At 46.6% G+C, this 16,753-nt stretch overlaps 1 protein-coding gene across 1 annotated transcript; it reads right to left on the reverse strand.

Moving 5' to 3' along the window:
• Nucleotides 1-311: 311 nt before the first annotated feature.
• CFAP298 (cilia and flagella associated protein 298) lies at nt 312-11,754 on the reverse strand. Its single transcript, XM_003410305.4, has 7 exons — nt 11,082-11,754; nt 7,109-7,276; nt 5,102-5,169; nt 3,190-3,348; nt 1,967-2,098; nt 894-989; nt 312-622 (listed from the first exon to the last, which is right to left on the reverse strand). The coding sequence occupies exons 1-7, from the start codon at nt 11,218-11,220 to the stop codon at nt 512-514; spliced, it is 873 nt and encodes a 290-aa protein (XP_003410353.1). The 5' UTR covers nt 11,221-11,754; the 3' UTR covers nt 312-511.
• Between the last annotated feature and the right edge of the window lie 4,999 nt (nt 11,755-16,753).

Consider the following 16,753-nt stretch of genomic DNA (forward strand, 5'->3'; position numbering starts at 1 on the left):
AGATGCAACAGTTCTCACGAGAACAGAAACCAAAGCAATGAACAACAACAATAATAAAAGACTGCAATTATATCTTTCCTGTTTCATCAAAGAAGAACCTCACATGCTAATTACAAAAACCAAACCCACTGCCGCTGAGTCGATTTTACTCACAGTGACCCTAGAGGACAGAGCAGAACTGCCCCACAGGGTTTCCAAAGAACAGCTAGTGGATTCAAACTGCTGACCTTCTGTTTAGCAGCTCAGCTCTTAACTACCAGAGCTCCTCAGATACTAATTAGTTGTGCAGAAATATAAATAATTTAGGCAGATTCTTTTAGGATGCATTTATTAAGTTCTATAACCTTAAATAACCTTTACTTTAAAAACTGAAGTTAAGAGAAACACTAGGAAAATCAGAAATTTCAGCATCTTCTGTACAGTGTTGTGGGTGCTCTTTTTATTACTAAAATTACTTTGCCTAAAAGAAAGGTGAGTTAGTATTTCTGAAAGCTCCATCAGCAGGCCGACTTCATCGTGGTCTCCACTTTATGTCTTTTACCCCATGGAAATGTCTTTTCAAAGCAGTGTTATCAGCCCATGGAGAGTTTAAACAGGAGTCATCATCATTTTCTTCCAGTTTCTGGAAATAAATGTTTTTACTCAGGAAGGCATTCCAGGAAGGCGTTTTGCACATAAAGAGACAAGAAAGAATCCATAACCAGGCCTCCCACTCCCCTCTCCTCCCCGGTCTTGGAGGCTGGGCTGACACCGGCAAGGCCCCAGCGGCCTGGGACAGGCCAGTCCCCCACATCCTGCAGGACTCACTGGCCCCTCCTGCCCCAGCACCCCTGGGGAAGATAGAGGGGCAGGCGCCCCAGGCGCAAACTCTGCCAGAAGCCTGTCACTGATACCTTGAGTTCCTCCTGCCTCCTGTGATAGTACAGCATCAGCTGCTTCTGCTCCTCACTGCTGATAATCGGCTCTCGGGCGGGGGCTCCTTGTCCCCTCTGCAAAGACCAGCGGAAGAGTGAACCGTTGACTGAGGCGCTCTCAGAGTGACAACAAGATTTACACCCAGTACCTTACAACCACCTCTGCCACCTGTAAAGACAAGCAGGCCGTCCATTCCCAGATAGAATTATCACGGCAGCCTTGGTCTTGGCAGCACGGGAGCTCTGCACCCTTGAGGTGGAGGGAAGGAAACCAGGCCGCGGCAATGCCATCTGCCTAGACGTCCACTCCCCAGGACCCCTCTGTCACGGCCACTCCTGAGCGAGCCACTGCAGACCAATGGGGAAGGGAGATGCTTTGGAGCCACGGGCTCTGGATGGAGATCACTGGGGAGGACCCTGTTTCCCCAGAATTACAGAGTGATGACTGAGGTGACAGCACACACCAGAGCCGCCTGTGGTTGTACGCTCTGCATTATAGCCCCAAAATGTCTCTAACCCTTCCCTCATTTTGAAAAAGCTGGGTATCAGTGCTCTCGGCTGGAGCATTTTTTATTTACTCACAGCCCCACTTTTTCAATTAGTATTGACATGGCATAAACTGGTTACTGTCTGTCGATTCCAACTCATGGTGCCCCCATGTGCATCAGAGCAGAACTGCACTCCACAGGGTTTTCAATTGCTGATTTTTTGGACGTAGATCACGAGGCCTTTCTTCTGCAGTGCCTCCGGGTAGACTGGAACCCCCAGTCTTTTGGCTAGCAGCCAAGCATGTTAACCATTTGCACCACCCAGGGACTCCACATGGCATGCCCTCCAAGGTGCTTCCCCAAATTAGAACTCTAGGTCTTGTCAATTAATCTTGTTTTCTTCTGGGTGGTATGCACAAATAGGACATTTTTACTTCAACCCCAGGCCAAGAAGATTCACATATCTGGACAAGTAGTTTAAATGTTTCAGGTTTATTGTAAATTTTCATCAGCTTGGAAGTCAGTAACAATAGAACACCGAGGTGATAAAGCTGAAGTACTTACTTGCTGAATCTTGACGATGATTTTGGTTTTTTCGTTTCTCCCCACGTAGTCTGAGAGCTTCTTTGTTCTTCTTAACTCCTTGGCTGCCCACCACAGCTGTGCCTCCGACTCTTTAATGACACTGAGTTCCGCCTGGGGCCAAACGGAAGAGCCCGCTGTAAGTTCCCGGGACACTGCTCCTTGGAAACCCTATGGGGCAGTTCTACTCTGTCCTACAGGGTCACTATGAGTCAGAATTAACTCGATGGCAACAGGTTTGGTTTGGAGTTCTGGTAAAGCAGTGGATAAGGACTCAGCTGCTAACCAAAAGATCAGCAGTTCAAATCTACCAGCAGCTCCTTAGAAACCCTAAAGGGCAGTTCTACTCTGTCCTATAGGGTTGCTATGAGTCCAAATCGAGTGTGTGTGTGTAAAACCAAAACTCATAGCAACCCTATAGAACAGAGCAGAACTGCCTCACAGAGCTTCCAAGGAGTAGATGGTGGATTCAAACTGCTCACCTTTTGGTTAGCAGCCGAGCTCTTAATCACTGAGCCACCAGGGACACACAGACACACACACACCCCACGTCCACATATCTACAGGAGTCCTTGAGTGGGGCAAACGATTAAGCACTGAACTAACTGAAAGGTTGGCAGTTCGAGCCCACCCAGAGGCACCTCAGAAGAAAGGCCCAGTGATCTGCTTCCAAAAGGTCACAGCCTTGAAAACCCTACGCGGCAGTTCTCCTCTGTACACATGTGGTCGCCTTGAGTATGAATCGACTCAATGACAACTGGTTTGGGTTTTTTTTAGAGAAACATATACTGTCCAATACGATAAGAAATGAGAAAAATAAGGGGAAACAGAAAGTAAGGGTAGAAAATAATATGAAGCAAAGGGTAGAGCTAGAACACAAAATTCATGCCAAGTGACTATACGTTTGGGTAGAAGCAGGCCACAAATCAGATGTCTGGCTTCCCAGCAGCCAAAGAACGTGGCAACATTTTCAGTTACTCCAGACAGGTGAACTCACAAACCTCTCTATGGCCGAACTCTGCAACCACAAGTCCCACCCCTCAGGGTCCTCTTGTGAATCCAGAACTGTCCTGAGGCACGGGGCAGCAATGATGGCAAGCTGGGTGAGGAACAAATACCACTCCCTGGAGGCTAGTCCAGTGTGATGGGTGTCTGCCCTCTGGGGGGAATGAGGTCACCTTTGAGGGCAGGTGAGAGCCACACACCTGAGTTCCTGACAGGTCTTCTTTGTTTTCAAATTCCATCCGGATGGGATCATAGGGGGGCAGGCCCATGGGGTAGACAATCATCACTGCACCGCGCAGCTGGTCCAGGGCATCTTTCACCATCTCCATGGTAACGCAGACATTGGCTTCCACTTGTTTCTGAAAGTGGGCAGGCACCGTTATCTAAAGCACAGCTCATAAATCCAATGAGATTCACCAAGTTCCCATCCGTACAGGGCCCTTGCCAAGATTCACCAGGTTCCTGCACAGGAAGGGCCCTTGCCAGACACTGCTCTAGCAGCAAAAAGGAATAAGCAGTTCTTGCTACCAAAGCCACCATAACCTATCTCAGGGGTGGGCCAGGTGCACTGCAGCTCGGTGACAAAGCAGAATCCTGACAACATGGAGAGAGGACAGTGTAGGTGTGAAGAACGCTCTGGGGGAAAGCACCCACGACCCCCTGCACAGACGGGAGAGGCCGGAAAATGCTGCATGGGAGGCAGCATCTCAGGTGGGCCTGAAGACACAGGTGGATTTAGCAGGTGGAGGTGGCAGCCAGGCATCTCAAGAGCAAGCAGACCAGTCTATCTGGGGCAAGAAGAAGAGGAGAGAGGGCTAGAGGGTGGGCTGGAGTTGTTTTCTGAGCGGCCACGAAGCCAGGCCGAGGCGTCTGTTTACTGCCAGCAACGGGCAGTGACTCATTTTCCTGGGAAGGAGTGAAAACACAAAGACTACCCTCATGGTGGGGTGGAGAGGACCTAAGTGGGGAGACCAGCTAGGAGGCTCTGCAGGTACAGACGAGAGGCTGCCGGAGAGCCTGAGACGGATGGCTGTGGAAACGAGCGGGGGAGGTGGGCTTCGGGCGCCATGGGAACAGATGGTGGCACATTGGGGACAGGGGACGTGCTGAGGTGACGCTGCCGAGGGCAGCTTCTAGGACACTGGTGACCCCTGGACAGAAAGAGAAATGTCTGCAGGGAGCGCGCATTCCTGACTACAGAACGAGAGGGCGAAGGGCGAGGGGATAATGGGGCCAATTCCAGAGAACGTGAGTCTGAGGTGCTGGGCGGACACCCAGGTAGAACCATCCAGCTGGCAGCTGGAAACTCAGCCCCAAGTTCAGGAAGATGTTGGGGTACAAGACAGAGGTCTGAAAGAGATCTACAGAGGTGGAATTGGCATTTGGCAGAGCAGATAAAGGGCCAAGGCAGGAAGGAAGAGAAGAGGCCCACGATAAAGAATTTTGATAAACACCAAGTTTAAGAGGCAAAAGGAAGATGAAACAGCAACTGGAGAGCTGGAAGGCAACAAGAACAGAGTAGGGTCGCAGATGTGCTCTGGACCCAAGAGTCAGCACAAGAAGAGGACTGCTGATGAGGGGTCACTGGTGGCGAAGTGTTTGTAAGGAAGAAAGCCAATGCCTGGTCGAAGACACCTAGGGGATACAGGCTAAGGGTCTGGAGCCAATCAACGTGGCCCCTCCTCCAGGAAGCCTGTGAGAAGGGAAGAGGGGAGGCAGGATGGGAAGTTAAGCTGCAGGGAATTGATGTGAACCTAAGGGAAAAGGTCTGAGTGTGTTTACAGAGGACAGAGCCCACAGGTGAAAGACTCAAGACAGCATCCCTTCCTGAGCGGGGGAGCTAAACAAGCTGGAGGAGTGGGAGCAGCTGCAGTGATGGGAGAGACAGTGACCTCTGGAGTCCCAAGGAGGGACAAGAGAAGCAGGATGGTAATGGGGGGTGGGGAGGACAGAGAGCTGCATGGCTCCGGCCAGGTGGCCTCGGTCTCCCAGCCTAAGCATAAGTAGGGCCTCAGTGGAGGGGAGAGGAGGAATGGAGGAGACAGCTAACTCTGGACATCGTGATTTGTATTTCAGAAGACAAGCTTTAGAGCCACCGTTTGAAAAGCTAACCTTGGAGATGATTGCTTTGGCTTCTTCTATAGTCTTCTTTAACACCTGCTTCATTTTTTCATTTGGAGCTGTTAAAAAAGGGGGTGGGGGGGGGAGAGACAGCCATCAAATACAGTCTCTTTAAAATTCTTCTTCAACTTCCCGATCACGTCTGTGCGTGGGGGTCAGGGGGAGGTAAGTGAATGAAAGCGCAGGCGTGGGATTTAGCGGGCAGACACAAGAAGGCTGGCTGTGAGGTGTTGGCTAATGATCTCATCACGACAGGAGACCTTGAGTGCACTTTATACAAAGTAGCAAAGGCTTTCAAGAATAAACGTCATTGGACATTTTCTGTAAAGGACCAGACAGTAAATTATATACATATATATAGCTTTGGAGGCTATATAGTCTCCCTTGCAATGACTTGATTCTGCCACTGAGGCACAAAAGCAGCCACAAACAACAATGCAGACAAATTGGATGGCTGCATTCCGGTAAAACTTTATTTACAAAAATTGGTGGCTGCCTGAATTTGGCCAGTTTGTCAATGCCTGGAGAAGAAGAAAAAAAACAATAAAATGAAAAGTTTGGAAGCAAAAACAATGGAGATGGAACATCGAAATCTAAAGAATACGTGACAAGTTCAAACTTTATACCCCCCCCCCATGGATGTGCTTAGGTCCCAAAGACCAGGTCATTATGAGATAATCAGCATTATGCGAAAATGGAGGGTGATGACATCAGATGACAAAATGGAAGACGACTACATCATTACAACATTGCAAAATTACATCAGTACATAACTGCCAAACCACTGAGAGTCATGGCCCAGCCCAGCTGACACGTAACCTTAACCATCAATCACAGCCAGCGCTTCTCTCGCCTCACACCTAGGTGTTTGTTACTGCCAGACATATGTTGTTAACATGCCACACAGTCGGAGAGTAGATTTTTTTACTATTGGCATAAATGTGAAATATCAGATACCTAAATAGTCGTTAAGTGAGGAGAAGGTGTAGTCTAAATAAATAACAATATTGGATATGGAAAGTATAAGAAATACAATGGTGAACTTAAGACAGTATCTGTTTAAAGATGAATGATGAACAGTTAACTGGTTCTTAGAAGATACTATTTTTCTCATTGATACAATTTCTTCTAATAAGAAAAAAAAAAAACAATAAAAAACTCTCTAAGCTGAGAACAAGGTTAGGTATGAAAAGACATGGATGGCAACCAACCATTTTCCAGGTTAAAATTCAAAGGCAGTAACACTAGGAATGCCTACATCCCCAATTTAACAAACATATACTTCTGCGTTTGTAAAGGCCTTGCAGGGACACGGTTTTGAATTTATCACTCCCTCAAATGACTGACAGTGTTGGGGACACAGTAGATATTCAGGTGTTTGTGAATCAATTACAGTTTTTAAATGGAGCTTTTTGTGCAGGATAAAAGGGATATACTATCAAAAAAGGATTATCGTACTTTCTGCCTTCAAATTCCTCATGATCAACCATATGCCGAACACAGACCTAAGGACAGTCTCCTCAGCACTCCAACGTGGGCCTAGGGGCTCAGAACCGAAGAAGCGTGTCCACGAGTCAAGGGGGGAGCCCTGTATGGAATCCACTTCCGTCCTTCCCAGAATCTCCAAATAAACCCCAATATCTGCCAACCATAATACAACACGACCTTTCGTAAATTTTTAATGATTACCACCCCAAAACCATTAGGTTGAACCATATAAGACTGCCAGTGTTCAACCATTTTTGACCTACAAAAATGGCAGTGTCACCTGGCTCATGTATTTAAGAGCTGGTTGCCACTTAGTGAGTGTGAGAAGGCAGGAGGAGCTTCATTTCCACACCTAGTTCATTCTGGACTAGGACTCTACCACAATGAGTTACACAGCGCAGTACTGTGTAAGTCTGTATAAAAAGACTGGGGCCAATTTTTAAATTTCAAGGACTGTGTTCATGATTTATGGGTACCTCTGGGCATGCACACAGAAGGCTGCTCCATTACCTTGACCGTTCCTTCGTCCGACATCATCTTTTTTAAACACTGAGCCCCCGCTGGGCACACACTTCTCTCCCCATTCGTCCTTTAGTTTCAATTCTTCAATCTGGTCGTCAGTCAGTCCTTGCATATTAGGAGGGAGAAATATGCCGTGTTCTGCTAATTCTTCCATTTCTTAAAAACAAGAGAAAGTTAGACAATAGGTATCGCAACCAGCACTGTCACACCTTACACTTCACTGGAAGGTAGGCTCCCCAGAGGTCTGTGGCCTTGCCCGTCTGGTTCATTATTTTATTTAACAAATACTTAGAAGCCACTTTGAGGCCAGTGGTGGTTTAGTGGTAGAATTCTCACCTACCACGTGGGAGACTCAGTTTGATTCCCAGTCAATACACCTCAAGCACAGTCACCACCGTCCACCAGTGGAGGCCTGTGTGTTGCTATGATGCTGAACAGGTTTCTGCAGAGCTTCCAGACTAAGACAGACTAGGGAGAAAGACCTGGTGATCTACTTCTAAAAATAAGCTAATAATAACTCAGAACCGAAACCACTCCCAAGGCTTACCTTTCAGCCAAAGATTAGACAAGTCTATAAAACAAACAATAACACATGTGAGGAACACGCTTCTTAGTTCAAATATATGAGACCAAATGGGCGACTCCTGCCCCAAAAGCAAGAGGAGAAGACAGAAAGGGACAGGAAAAATGGATGTATGGACACAGAACCTGGGATGGAAAGGGGGAGAGTACTGACACATTGCAGACATTGTAACCAATGTCACAAAACAATTTGTGTATATTATTTTTGAATGCGAACTAATTTATGCTGTAAACTTTTACCTAAAGCACAATAAAATTAAGTAAATAAAAATAAGCTAATGAAAACCCTATTGATCACAATGGTTCCATCTATAACCAATCACAGCGATGGGCAGGACTGGGCAGTGTTTTGTTCCGTGCATGTGATGGCCAGGGGTCCGGGGCCGGCTTAGCAGGAGCTAACAAATTACCACTTGCTATGTGCCAGACCTATCCTTGATCCCTGATAAAGAGTCACCGATGCAGCCTCATTCAACAGAAGCAAAAAGGTTATGAAACTCTTCCCAGACTGGCATTCTGGAAGCACGATGTCAATGTTTGCTGAAGTCTGACTTCCTACGGGGCTTTACAGTTCTCCAAGCGCACTCACAAGAATCCCCTCATCTAATCAACCTCATCAGGTGGTGAGACAGCTGTCCACATCCCTGTCCTCCTGAATTTACCCCTGTATCTGAGGCTTTCCCAGTCACACCGCTGACAGACACCTCGTGTAAATAAATCCGCTCCGTTCAGTGGGGAGAGTTTCAGGCAGCTCACACCCCTGGCAAGTGACAGAGACAAGGGTCTTGGCTTTGTAGTATCACATTCACTATTCGAGTGCATGGTTTTATTCTTTTCCTGTTCTGTTTTCCACACATAAACCAAAAGCAAAACCAGGAGTAGTGTCTGCAGTCTTAAAAGCCTATGAGCGGCCATCCAAGATACTCCACTAGTCGCACCCTTTCAGGAGCAAGAGAGAACGAAGAAAGCTAAAGACTCACAACTTCCACGGCCTCCACCAGACTGAGTCCAGCACAAGTAGACGGTGCCCAGCTACCACCACTGACTGCTCTGACAGGGATCACAATAGAGGGTCCCAGACAGAGCTGGATAAAAATGTAGAATACAATTCTAACTCACAAAAAAAGACCAGACTTACTGGCCTGACAGAGACTGGAGAAACCCCAAGAGTATGGCCCCTGAACACCCTTTTAACTCAGTACTGAAGTTACTCCTGAGATTCACCCTTCAGCCAACGATTAGACAGGCCCATAAAACAAAGCAAGACTAAAGGGGCACACCAGCCCAACGGCAAGGACTAGAAGACAGGAGGGGACAGGAAAGCTGGTAATAGGGAATCCAAGGTCAGGAAGGGAGAGTGTTGACATGTCATGGGATTGTTAATGTCATAAAACAATACGTGTACAAACTGTTTAATAAGAAGCTAGTTTGTTCTGCAAACCTTCATCTCGAGTACAATTTTAAAAGAAAGGAAATCAGTTGCTCATGACAACCCTGTGTGTAACAGAGTAGAATCGTGCTCCATTGGGTTTTCAGTGGCTGATTTTTTAGAAGTAGATCACCAGGCCTTTCTCCCAGGGTACCTTTGGGTGGACTCGAACCACCAAACTTTGGGTTAGCAGCTGAGCACATTAACTGTGTGCACCACCCAGGGACTTTCCATATATATTCACACTAAAACCAATCTACATTTTAACAAAATTGCTGTTCTTTCCTTTTTTTTTTTTACCGGAAAGAAGCACACAGATCTGTGTGTTCCCCTAAAGCCTTGGAGACACTTGTGGCCTGTAATAATATAACCTGTGGAGCAAATGGTGTAGCTGAATAGAGTGTTCCTTGTCTCTCGCCCACCAGACCTAAGCACCTGGGGGGCAGGGGACTGGTCTCCTTCACCCTTGTATTTCCGAGCTGTAGCACTGGCACCTGCCTGTATCACAGGTGACAGTGTCCTCCCTCAGTCTGTAATAAACCAACGCATTCTAAGTTCACTACTGTTGTTAGCTGCTGCCAAGTCGGCCCTGACTTATGATGACCCCATGCACAAGGAAACAAAATGATGCCCAAGCCTGCACCATTCCCATCTTTGTTTGCGGATCAGGCTGTTGTGATCCACACAGTTTTCATTGGCTGATTTTCAGAAGGTCACCAGGCCTTTCTTCCTAGTCCACCTTAGACTGGAAGCTCCACTGAAACCCGTTCAGCATCACAGCAACATGCAAGCCTCCACTGACAGATGGGGGGTGGCTGCCCATGAGGTGCCTTGGTCGGGAAGGGAACCCAGGCCTCCCGCATGGGAGAATTCCACCGCTGAACCTCCACTGCCCCCATGACTCTTTACATTCAGCACATTTTCAGTTCATAATTTTACAGAAGACGTTGTCTGGGTCTTTTTTCTCTACCAAAGGCTTGCATTTTAACATAACATTTAATATTGAGCCTGTTTTGGCATCAGTAAAATTAAGAAACTTTACACAGGCTTCTTAAAGGTAGAAATCGTGACCCTTTCAGAGTTCTCCAGGGAACAAAAATCACCTAGTTACAGAAACAGCGAACAACATCTCAGACCATTCCCGGAGTACCCCATGTCCGGTTCTAAAACAGCAGCAGCTACTAGACATACTTGGCCTAACTAAATTAAAAATTAAATAACACTAAAATCCAGCTCCTCGGTCGCACTGGCCACATTTCAAATGCTCCACGGCCACAGGCGGCTAGCAAACACTGCACCGGACAGGGAACACGGCACATTTCCACAGACGAGGAAAGTTCTAGAGAGCCGCGCTGCTCGAGGGCTCCCAGGGGGTGACCAGGGCGGTGAGAGACCCCGAAACCCCGCAACATCAAAACAGTCGGGCTTCCTCCCCAGGAAAAAGGGGAAAGAACGCCAAGGCTGTCTCATGTCTTCTCACCTGCGAGGGGCCGTCCCACAGCGACTCGAGTTTCCAAATACAAATTCACTTAAAAAACACCGCCCGGTTATCCTTCTGCCTCTCGCACTTGTCTGGTTCACTCCATGGGCTCTTCAGCCTAGTCCTTCGGCTCCCTCCCAGGCCCACTTCCCTCTCTACCCCGTCCGTTTCAACCATTTACTCACCAGCACCCCAAATCCCGGCTCCGAGGCATTGACGCACACCCTGGCCTCCCCGGCTGCCTACCCGGAGCTGGGTGCCGAGAGCTTTTGGAAGCTGGAGGCCTGCTCTTTCCTGGCGTCTGGTTCCCCCGGGGTCTCCCCGGGGTCCCATTTGAGCCCCAGACACCTTCTCCGCCCCAGGTCGCCCCGCTTCTTCACCCCTCGGGGCGCGGCGCCGCCCAGGCCCCCACCCGCCACAGACAGCCCGGACTCGCACCGCCCGGGGAGAGGGGTGCCCGCAGGCCGCACCTGAGCAGAGGCGCTGCACCTTGAGCCGCCCGTTGTAGACCCGGGTCACCTGCACCGTGAGCTCCTCCAGCTCACTGCTCCCCGGCGCCTGCAGCAGGAACTGGCTTTCGTCGCCGCGCTTCACGTGCAGCAGAACCATGGCGGCCCCGGGGAAGGTCCGGGGTGCGCGGCCCACGGCCCTGGCGGCCCGAGTTACCCGGAGGGACTAACGTCGGCGACCAAGCAACCGCTGCTTAAAGGCCGGAACCAGGGGTTCGGGCGTCCGCGGTGCGGGAGGAAACGGCGCTCGCTCACGGAAGTGGCGGTTGCCAGGGGCAACAGTTCAACACAGAGGCGGAGGGGCCGCCAGCTCTACGTCGGATTCCCAAGGTGGGGAAGCCGCGGTGCGCGGAAACCCTCAATCCACTCCCGGAAGTAGCTGTCGCCAGGGGCAACGATCCGTCCACCGTGAGGCCCGCGGACCCAGCCGGCACCTGTGGAGCGGGATCCTCGGGGGCCCTCTCCTGGAAGTGGCTGTTGTCCGGCAACCCTCAAACAGAAGCCTCTGGAGGGGAACGCGGGCCGCCCCGCCCACTCGCCTGGGAGCTCAAGATTCCAGGGAGCAGGGTGGGAAAGGATGGTGGGTCTGTTGCGGGTAAAGTCACCGCCACTCCCACTCCCAGCAGTCCTTTCTGCAGCCTGCAGCCTCCACTTCCGGAAACGCAGCCCCGCTGCTTCCGTCTGGAGGAGGCGGGATGCCGTTGGCGGTGCGCTTGTTTTCTGTGTCCGGAGGTCCGATTTGGGTTCCCCCATCCGGGCTAGCCCAATGGGCCGCCCCCAGGGTGACCTCCCAAAGATATCTAGCAGACAGCCTTCCTCCGACAGATTCAGACCGAAGGCCGTTCAGCTGGGCGGTCTTCTCCCAGGCCCCTGTGACACAGCGACAGGTCCAGAGTCCTGCTGTCACGGAGCTTACGTTCTAGTGTCAGTGACAAAGCAAACAAACATAAATGAAGAAGGCAAATTCGAATAGAGATAAAAAAGACAAAATAGGGTAACTGGCGTTTTCGGTTGGATGGTTAGGAAATGCGTTAAGGGGTGGGTGGCCAGCAAAGCAAAAATGGGAGATCCTGGGCAGTACAGTTAACAAAGGCAGGAGGTCACAGTCCCCCAGAGTCCTCGGAAGAAAAACCAGGATCTGCTTTTGAAAAAATCAACCCTTGAAAACCTTGTGGAACTCAGTTCTGCTCAGACACGGAGTCTCTGTGAGTCAGAATGGACTGCGTGGCAACTGTTCGAGCAAAGCTAAGATAGCACAAGGCCTCTCTACCTGGTTATCTCCTTCCAAGGGGCAGGGCCGGATATGGTTTGATTACAGGGAGTCCCCGACTAGTACTTAAGAATGGATTGCCATAATGAGTTAAATATAATTGTTGGTAATAACCACAAATGCTACTTTGTGATGCTCATGAAAACATTGCATGGTTTGGAAGTGTTTCTGAAGTGTTTTATATGCATAGAAGGGTAAAATATATACTATCAAAAAAAATAGACTGAGACAAATATTTGACTTTTTTTTTTTTTAAGAACCATATGTACCTGTTCTGACTTACCTACAAATTCGACTTAAAGACAGATTCAGGAATTGAGCTCGTTTGTAACTTGGAGACTGCCTGTATCACAAACACCTGCTGCTTTGTTGTCCTGAAACTTCAGCCTTTTTTATCAAAAATGCATCCCCAAGGAATGGGGGGAGGGTGGGGGTGAGAGGGTTGGAGGGATGCCCAAACCCAACTGGAGGCCCATATGTGGAATGAGATTGGAGAGAAAGAGAGTGAAGCCCAGGGAGAGGGGAAGAAAGCAAAGAATTGTAAACAAAAGAGAGAAATCAATGAAGCTAAGAACTGGTTCTTTGAAAAGATTGATAAAAGTGACAAACTTCTAGCAAGACTGAGCAAGGGAAAAAAGATACAAATTACCAATCTGAGGAATGAAGGAGGGAGTATCACTATAGACACCAGAAGTTGGTGGTGGGTGCTGTTTGACTCACAGGGACTCTGTGTGACAGAGCAGAACTGCCCTATCGGGTTATCTTGGCTGCAGTATTTACAGGAGCACATTGCCAGTCATTCTCCCACAGAACCACTGGGTGAGTGCAAAACTCTACATAAATAAATTTGACAATTTAGATAAAATGGACCAATTCCTTGAAAAGTACAAACTTCCACAACTCATGCAATATGAAATACATAATTTGAATGGCATTAGAACTAATAAAGAAACTGAATTTATAATTTAAAACCTCCCAAAAGATATATTCCTAGGCCCAGATGGTTTCATTAGGGAATTCTACCAAACATCTAAAGAAGAATTACACCAATTCTGTACACCCTCTTAAGGAACACTTCCCAATTTGTTTTATAAAGCAAGTATTCTATTATTCTGATACCAAAACCAGACAAAGACAGTACAAAAATAGAAAACTACAGACCAATATCATCATGAATATAGATGTAAAAATATTGTTATCTTAGTAAATAAAACTCATAAAGCTATAAAAATAAGTATACACCACAACCAAGTGAAGTTTAGTCCAGGGATGCAAGGTTGGTTGAATATTCAAAAACCAATCAAAGTAACCCACCATATTAACAGGCTAAAGAAAAATCACAAGACCATATCAATAGATGCTGAAAAAGCATTTCACAAAATTTAAGACCCAATCATAATAAAATTCTCAGAAAAATAGGAATAGAGGGGAACTTCCTCAATTTGATAAAGAGCAACTCCAAAAAACCTACCGTTAACATTATAATTAATGGTGAAAAGCCGCTTTATTTCTAAAATCTCTTATTAGAAATATCATGCTGGAAGTTGTAGCCAATGCAATACATCAAGGAAAGGAAGTAAAAGGCATGCAGATTGGAAAGGAGAAATAACTGTCCCTCTTTGCAGATGGTTGTCTGTGTAGCAAACCCCCAGGAATCCTCAAAACAACAAAATACTCCTACAACAATAGGTAAGGTTGCAGGACACAAGATAAACATAAATGTCAATTGAATTTCTATATACTAGCAATGAAAAAAGGGAAACCCTGGTGGTATAGTGGTTAAGAACTATGGCTGCTTACCAACAGGTTGGTAGTTCAAATCCATCAGGTGCTCCTTGGAAACTGTATGGGGCAGTTCTGCTCTATCCTGTAGGGTCGCTATGAGTCAGAATCCACTCGAAGGCAATGGGTTTAGCAATGAAAATGGATACCAAAATTTAAAGGTACAATACCATTTACAATTGCTCAAAAGAAAAAAAAAGTGAATCTAACAAAATGTGCAGGACTTGTATGTTGAAAAAAACAAAATGCTGATGAAAGAAATCCAGGATCTAAATAAATGGAGAGACACACCGTATTCATGGATTGGAAGATTCAACATATTAAAGCTGTCAATTTTCCCCAAATTGATAAAGTTTAATGTAATTCCTATCAAGGTTTTTTGGAAACCCTCGTGGTGTAGTGGTTAAGCGCTGTGGCTGCTAACCAAAAAGTCAGCAGTTTGAATCCACCAGGCGCTCCCTGGAAACTCTATGGGGCAGTTCTACTCTTTCCTACAGGGTTGCTATGAGTCAGAATCAACTCGATGGTCATGGGTGGATATCAGGGTTTTTGTAAATATAGCAGATACAGACATGATTAACAATTTTGAATAAAAATAAAGTGGGAGGAATCAGCCTACCTGATTTCCAGACTTACTATACAAAAAAACAACCCCATTGCTGTCGAGACAATTCCAGCTCATAGTGACACCAAAGGACAGCGTAGAACTGCCCCACAGTGTTTCCAAGGAGCAGCTAGTGGATTTGAACTGCCAACCTTTTGGTTAATAGCCAAGCTCTTAACCACTGTGCCACCAGGACTCCAAGACTTACTACACAGCTGTAGGAATCAAGGCTGTGGTATTGGTGGAGGGATAGACACAGAGGTCAATGGAGCAGATGAGAGAACCCAGAAATAAACCCACACAAATAGGCCCAACTGACTTTTGACAAAGGCACAAAAGCATTTCAATGGAGGGAGGATAGTCTTTTCAACAAATGGTGCTGGAGCAACTGGACATCCAGAGGCAAAAATATGAATCTAGACAAACACCTCATATTTTATACAAAATTAACTCAAAATGGACCACAGGCTTAAATGCAAAACGTAAAATAATAAGACTTTTAGGAAAGTGCATAGGAGAAAATCGTCGCGAATCTAGCGTTCGGCAAAGAGTCATTAGACTTGACAGTAAAAACACAATCCGTAAAAGGAAACGCCTATAAATTGAACTTCATCAAAATTAAAAGCTTTTGCTCTGCAAAAGACCCTGTTAAGAGCATGACAAGACAAGCTACAGACTGGGAGAAAATACTTGCCAACCACTTAATCCGGCAAAGATCTAGAATGTATAAAGAACTCTCAAAACTCAGCAATAAATGATGGTTTCACAGCATGGTGACTGTGATTAATGTCACGGAACTATACATGTAAAAATAGCTGAAATGGCAAAGGTTTTGTTATATATGTTCTACCACAATAAATCTAAAAAAAACTGTAAAAAATCTATTTAGAAAATAGAAAAAAGACATCAACAGACATTTCATGTACAGGATTTAAGATGACAAATAAGCACATGGAAAGATGTTCAATATCATTAGCTATTAGGGAAATGGAAATGGAAAGAATGAAATATCATGTTTAACAGTGAGAATTGATGAAGTAAAAAATAGTGACACCACCATGCTGGCGAAGATTTGGAGAAGCTGATCACTCACACATTGCTGGTGGGAATGTGAAATGATACAATCTGGAAGACAGCTGGGCAGCTTTTTAAAAGGTACACACGCAACTACTGTATTACCCAGCAATTGTACGACTGGGCATTTATCCCAGAGAAATTAAAGCTGATGTCCAACAACAAAAATACTGTACACAAATGTCCACTGCAGCTTTACTCTGACTAGCCCCAAACTGGTAACAAGCCACATGTCCTTCAATGGGTGAATGAATAAACTGTGGCACATCCACACCACGGGATACTAATAGAAAGGACACACTATTGATATATGCAACTACCTGAATGAGTCTCCAGATACTTATGCTGAGTGAAAAAGCCAGTCCCAAAAGGTTACATACCTTATCAGTCCATTTATATCACATTCTTGAAATGACACAATTATAGGAATGGGGAATGAATGAGTGGTTGCCGGAGGTTAAGGACGCGGATGGGGAACTGGGAAACGGGAAACGTGAGGGATCCCCATGGTGACAGAAATGTCCAGTACCTTGACTGCATCAATGCCAACATCCTGGTTGTGATGCTGGACTATCATTTTGCAAGATGTCATCGTAGGGGAAAATGGGGTAAACAGTGACATGGGATCTCTTGATATCTCTAAGAGCTGCGTGTAAACCTACAATTCTCAAAGTATTTTTGTTTTTAAAGGCTATTACTCTGAATCTGTAACTTCTTAGAGAATCCTAAATATAAGATTTATTTAGGAATCGAGGTTATTTTATCAATCACGCAGGAATGAAAAAAGGCAGTTACTCACAGGAACTAGCAGCCCCAGCCTCTTAATTTAGGTTTTGTTGGTCTCTGTCTGGCTATTCAGGGTCTGTTTCCCTCCCCACCCCATCCAGCTGTCTCTGCTCCTGT

Source organism: Loxodonta africana, chromosome 20, assembly GCF_030014295.1.
Source record: "Loxodonta africana isolate mLoxAfr1 chromosome 20, mLoxAfr1.hap2, whole genome shotgun sequence".
NCBI classification, from domain to species: Eukaryota; Metazoa; Chordata; class Mammalia; order Proboscidea; family Elephantidae; genus Loxodonta; species Loxodonta africana.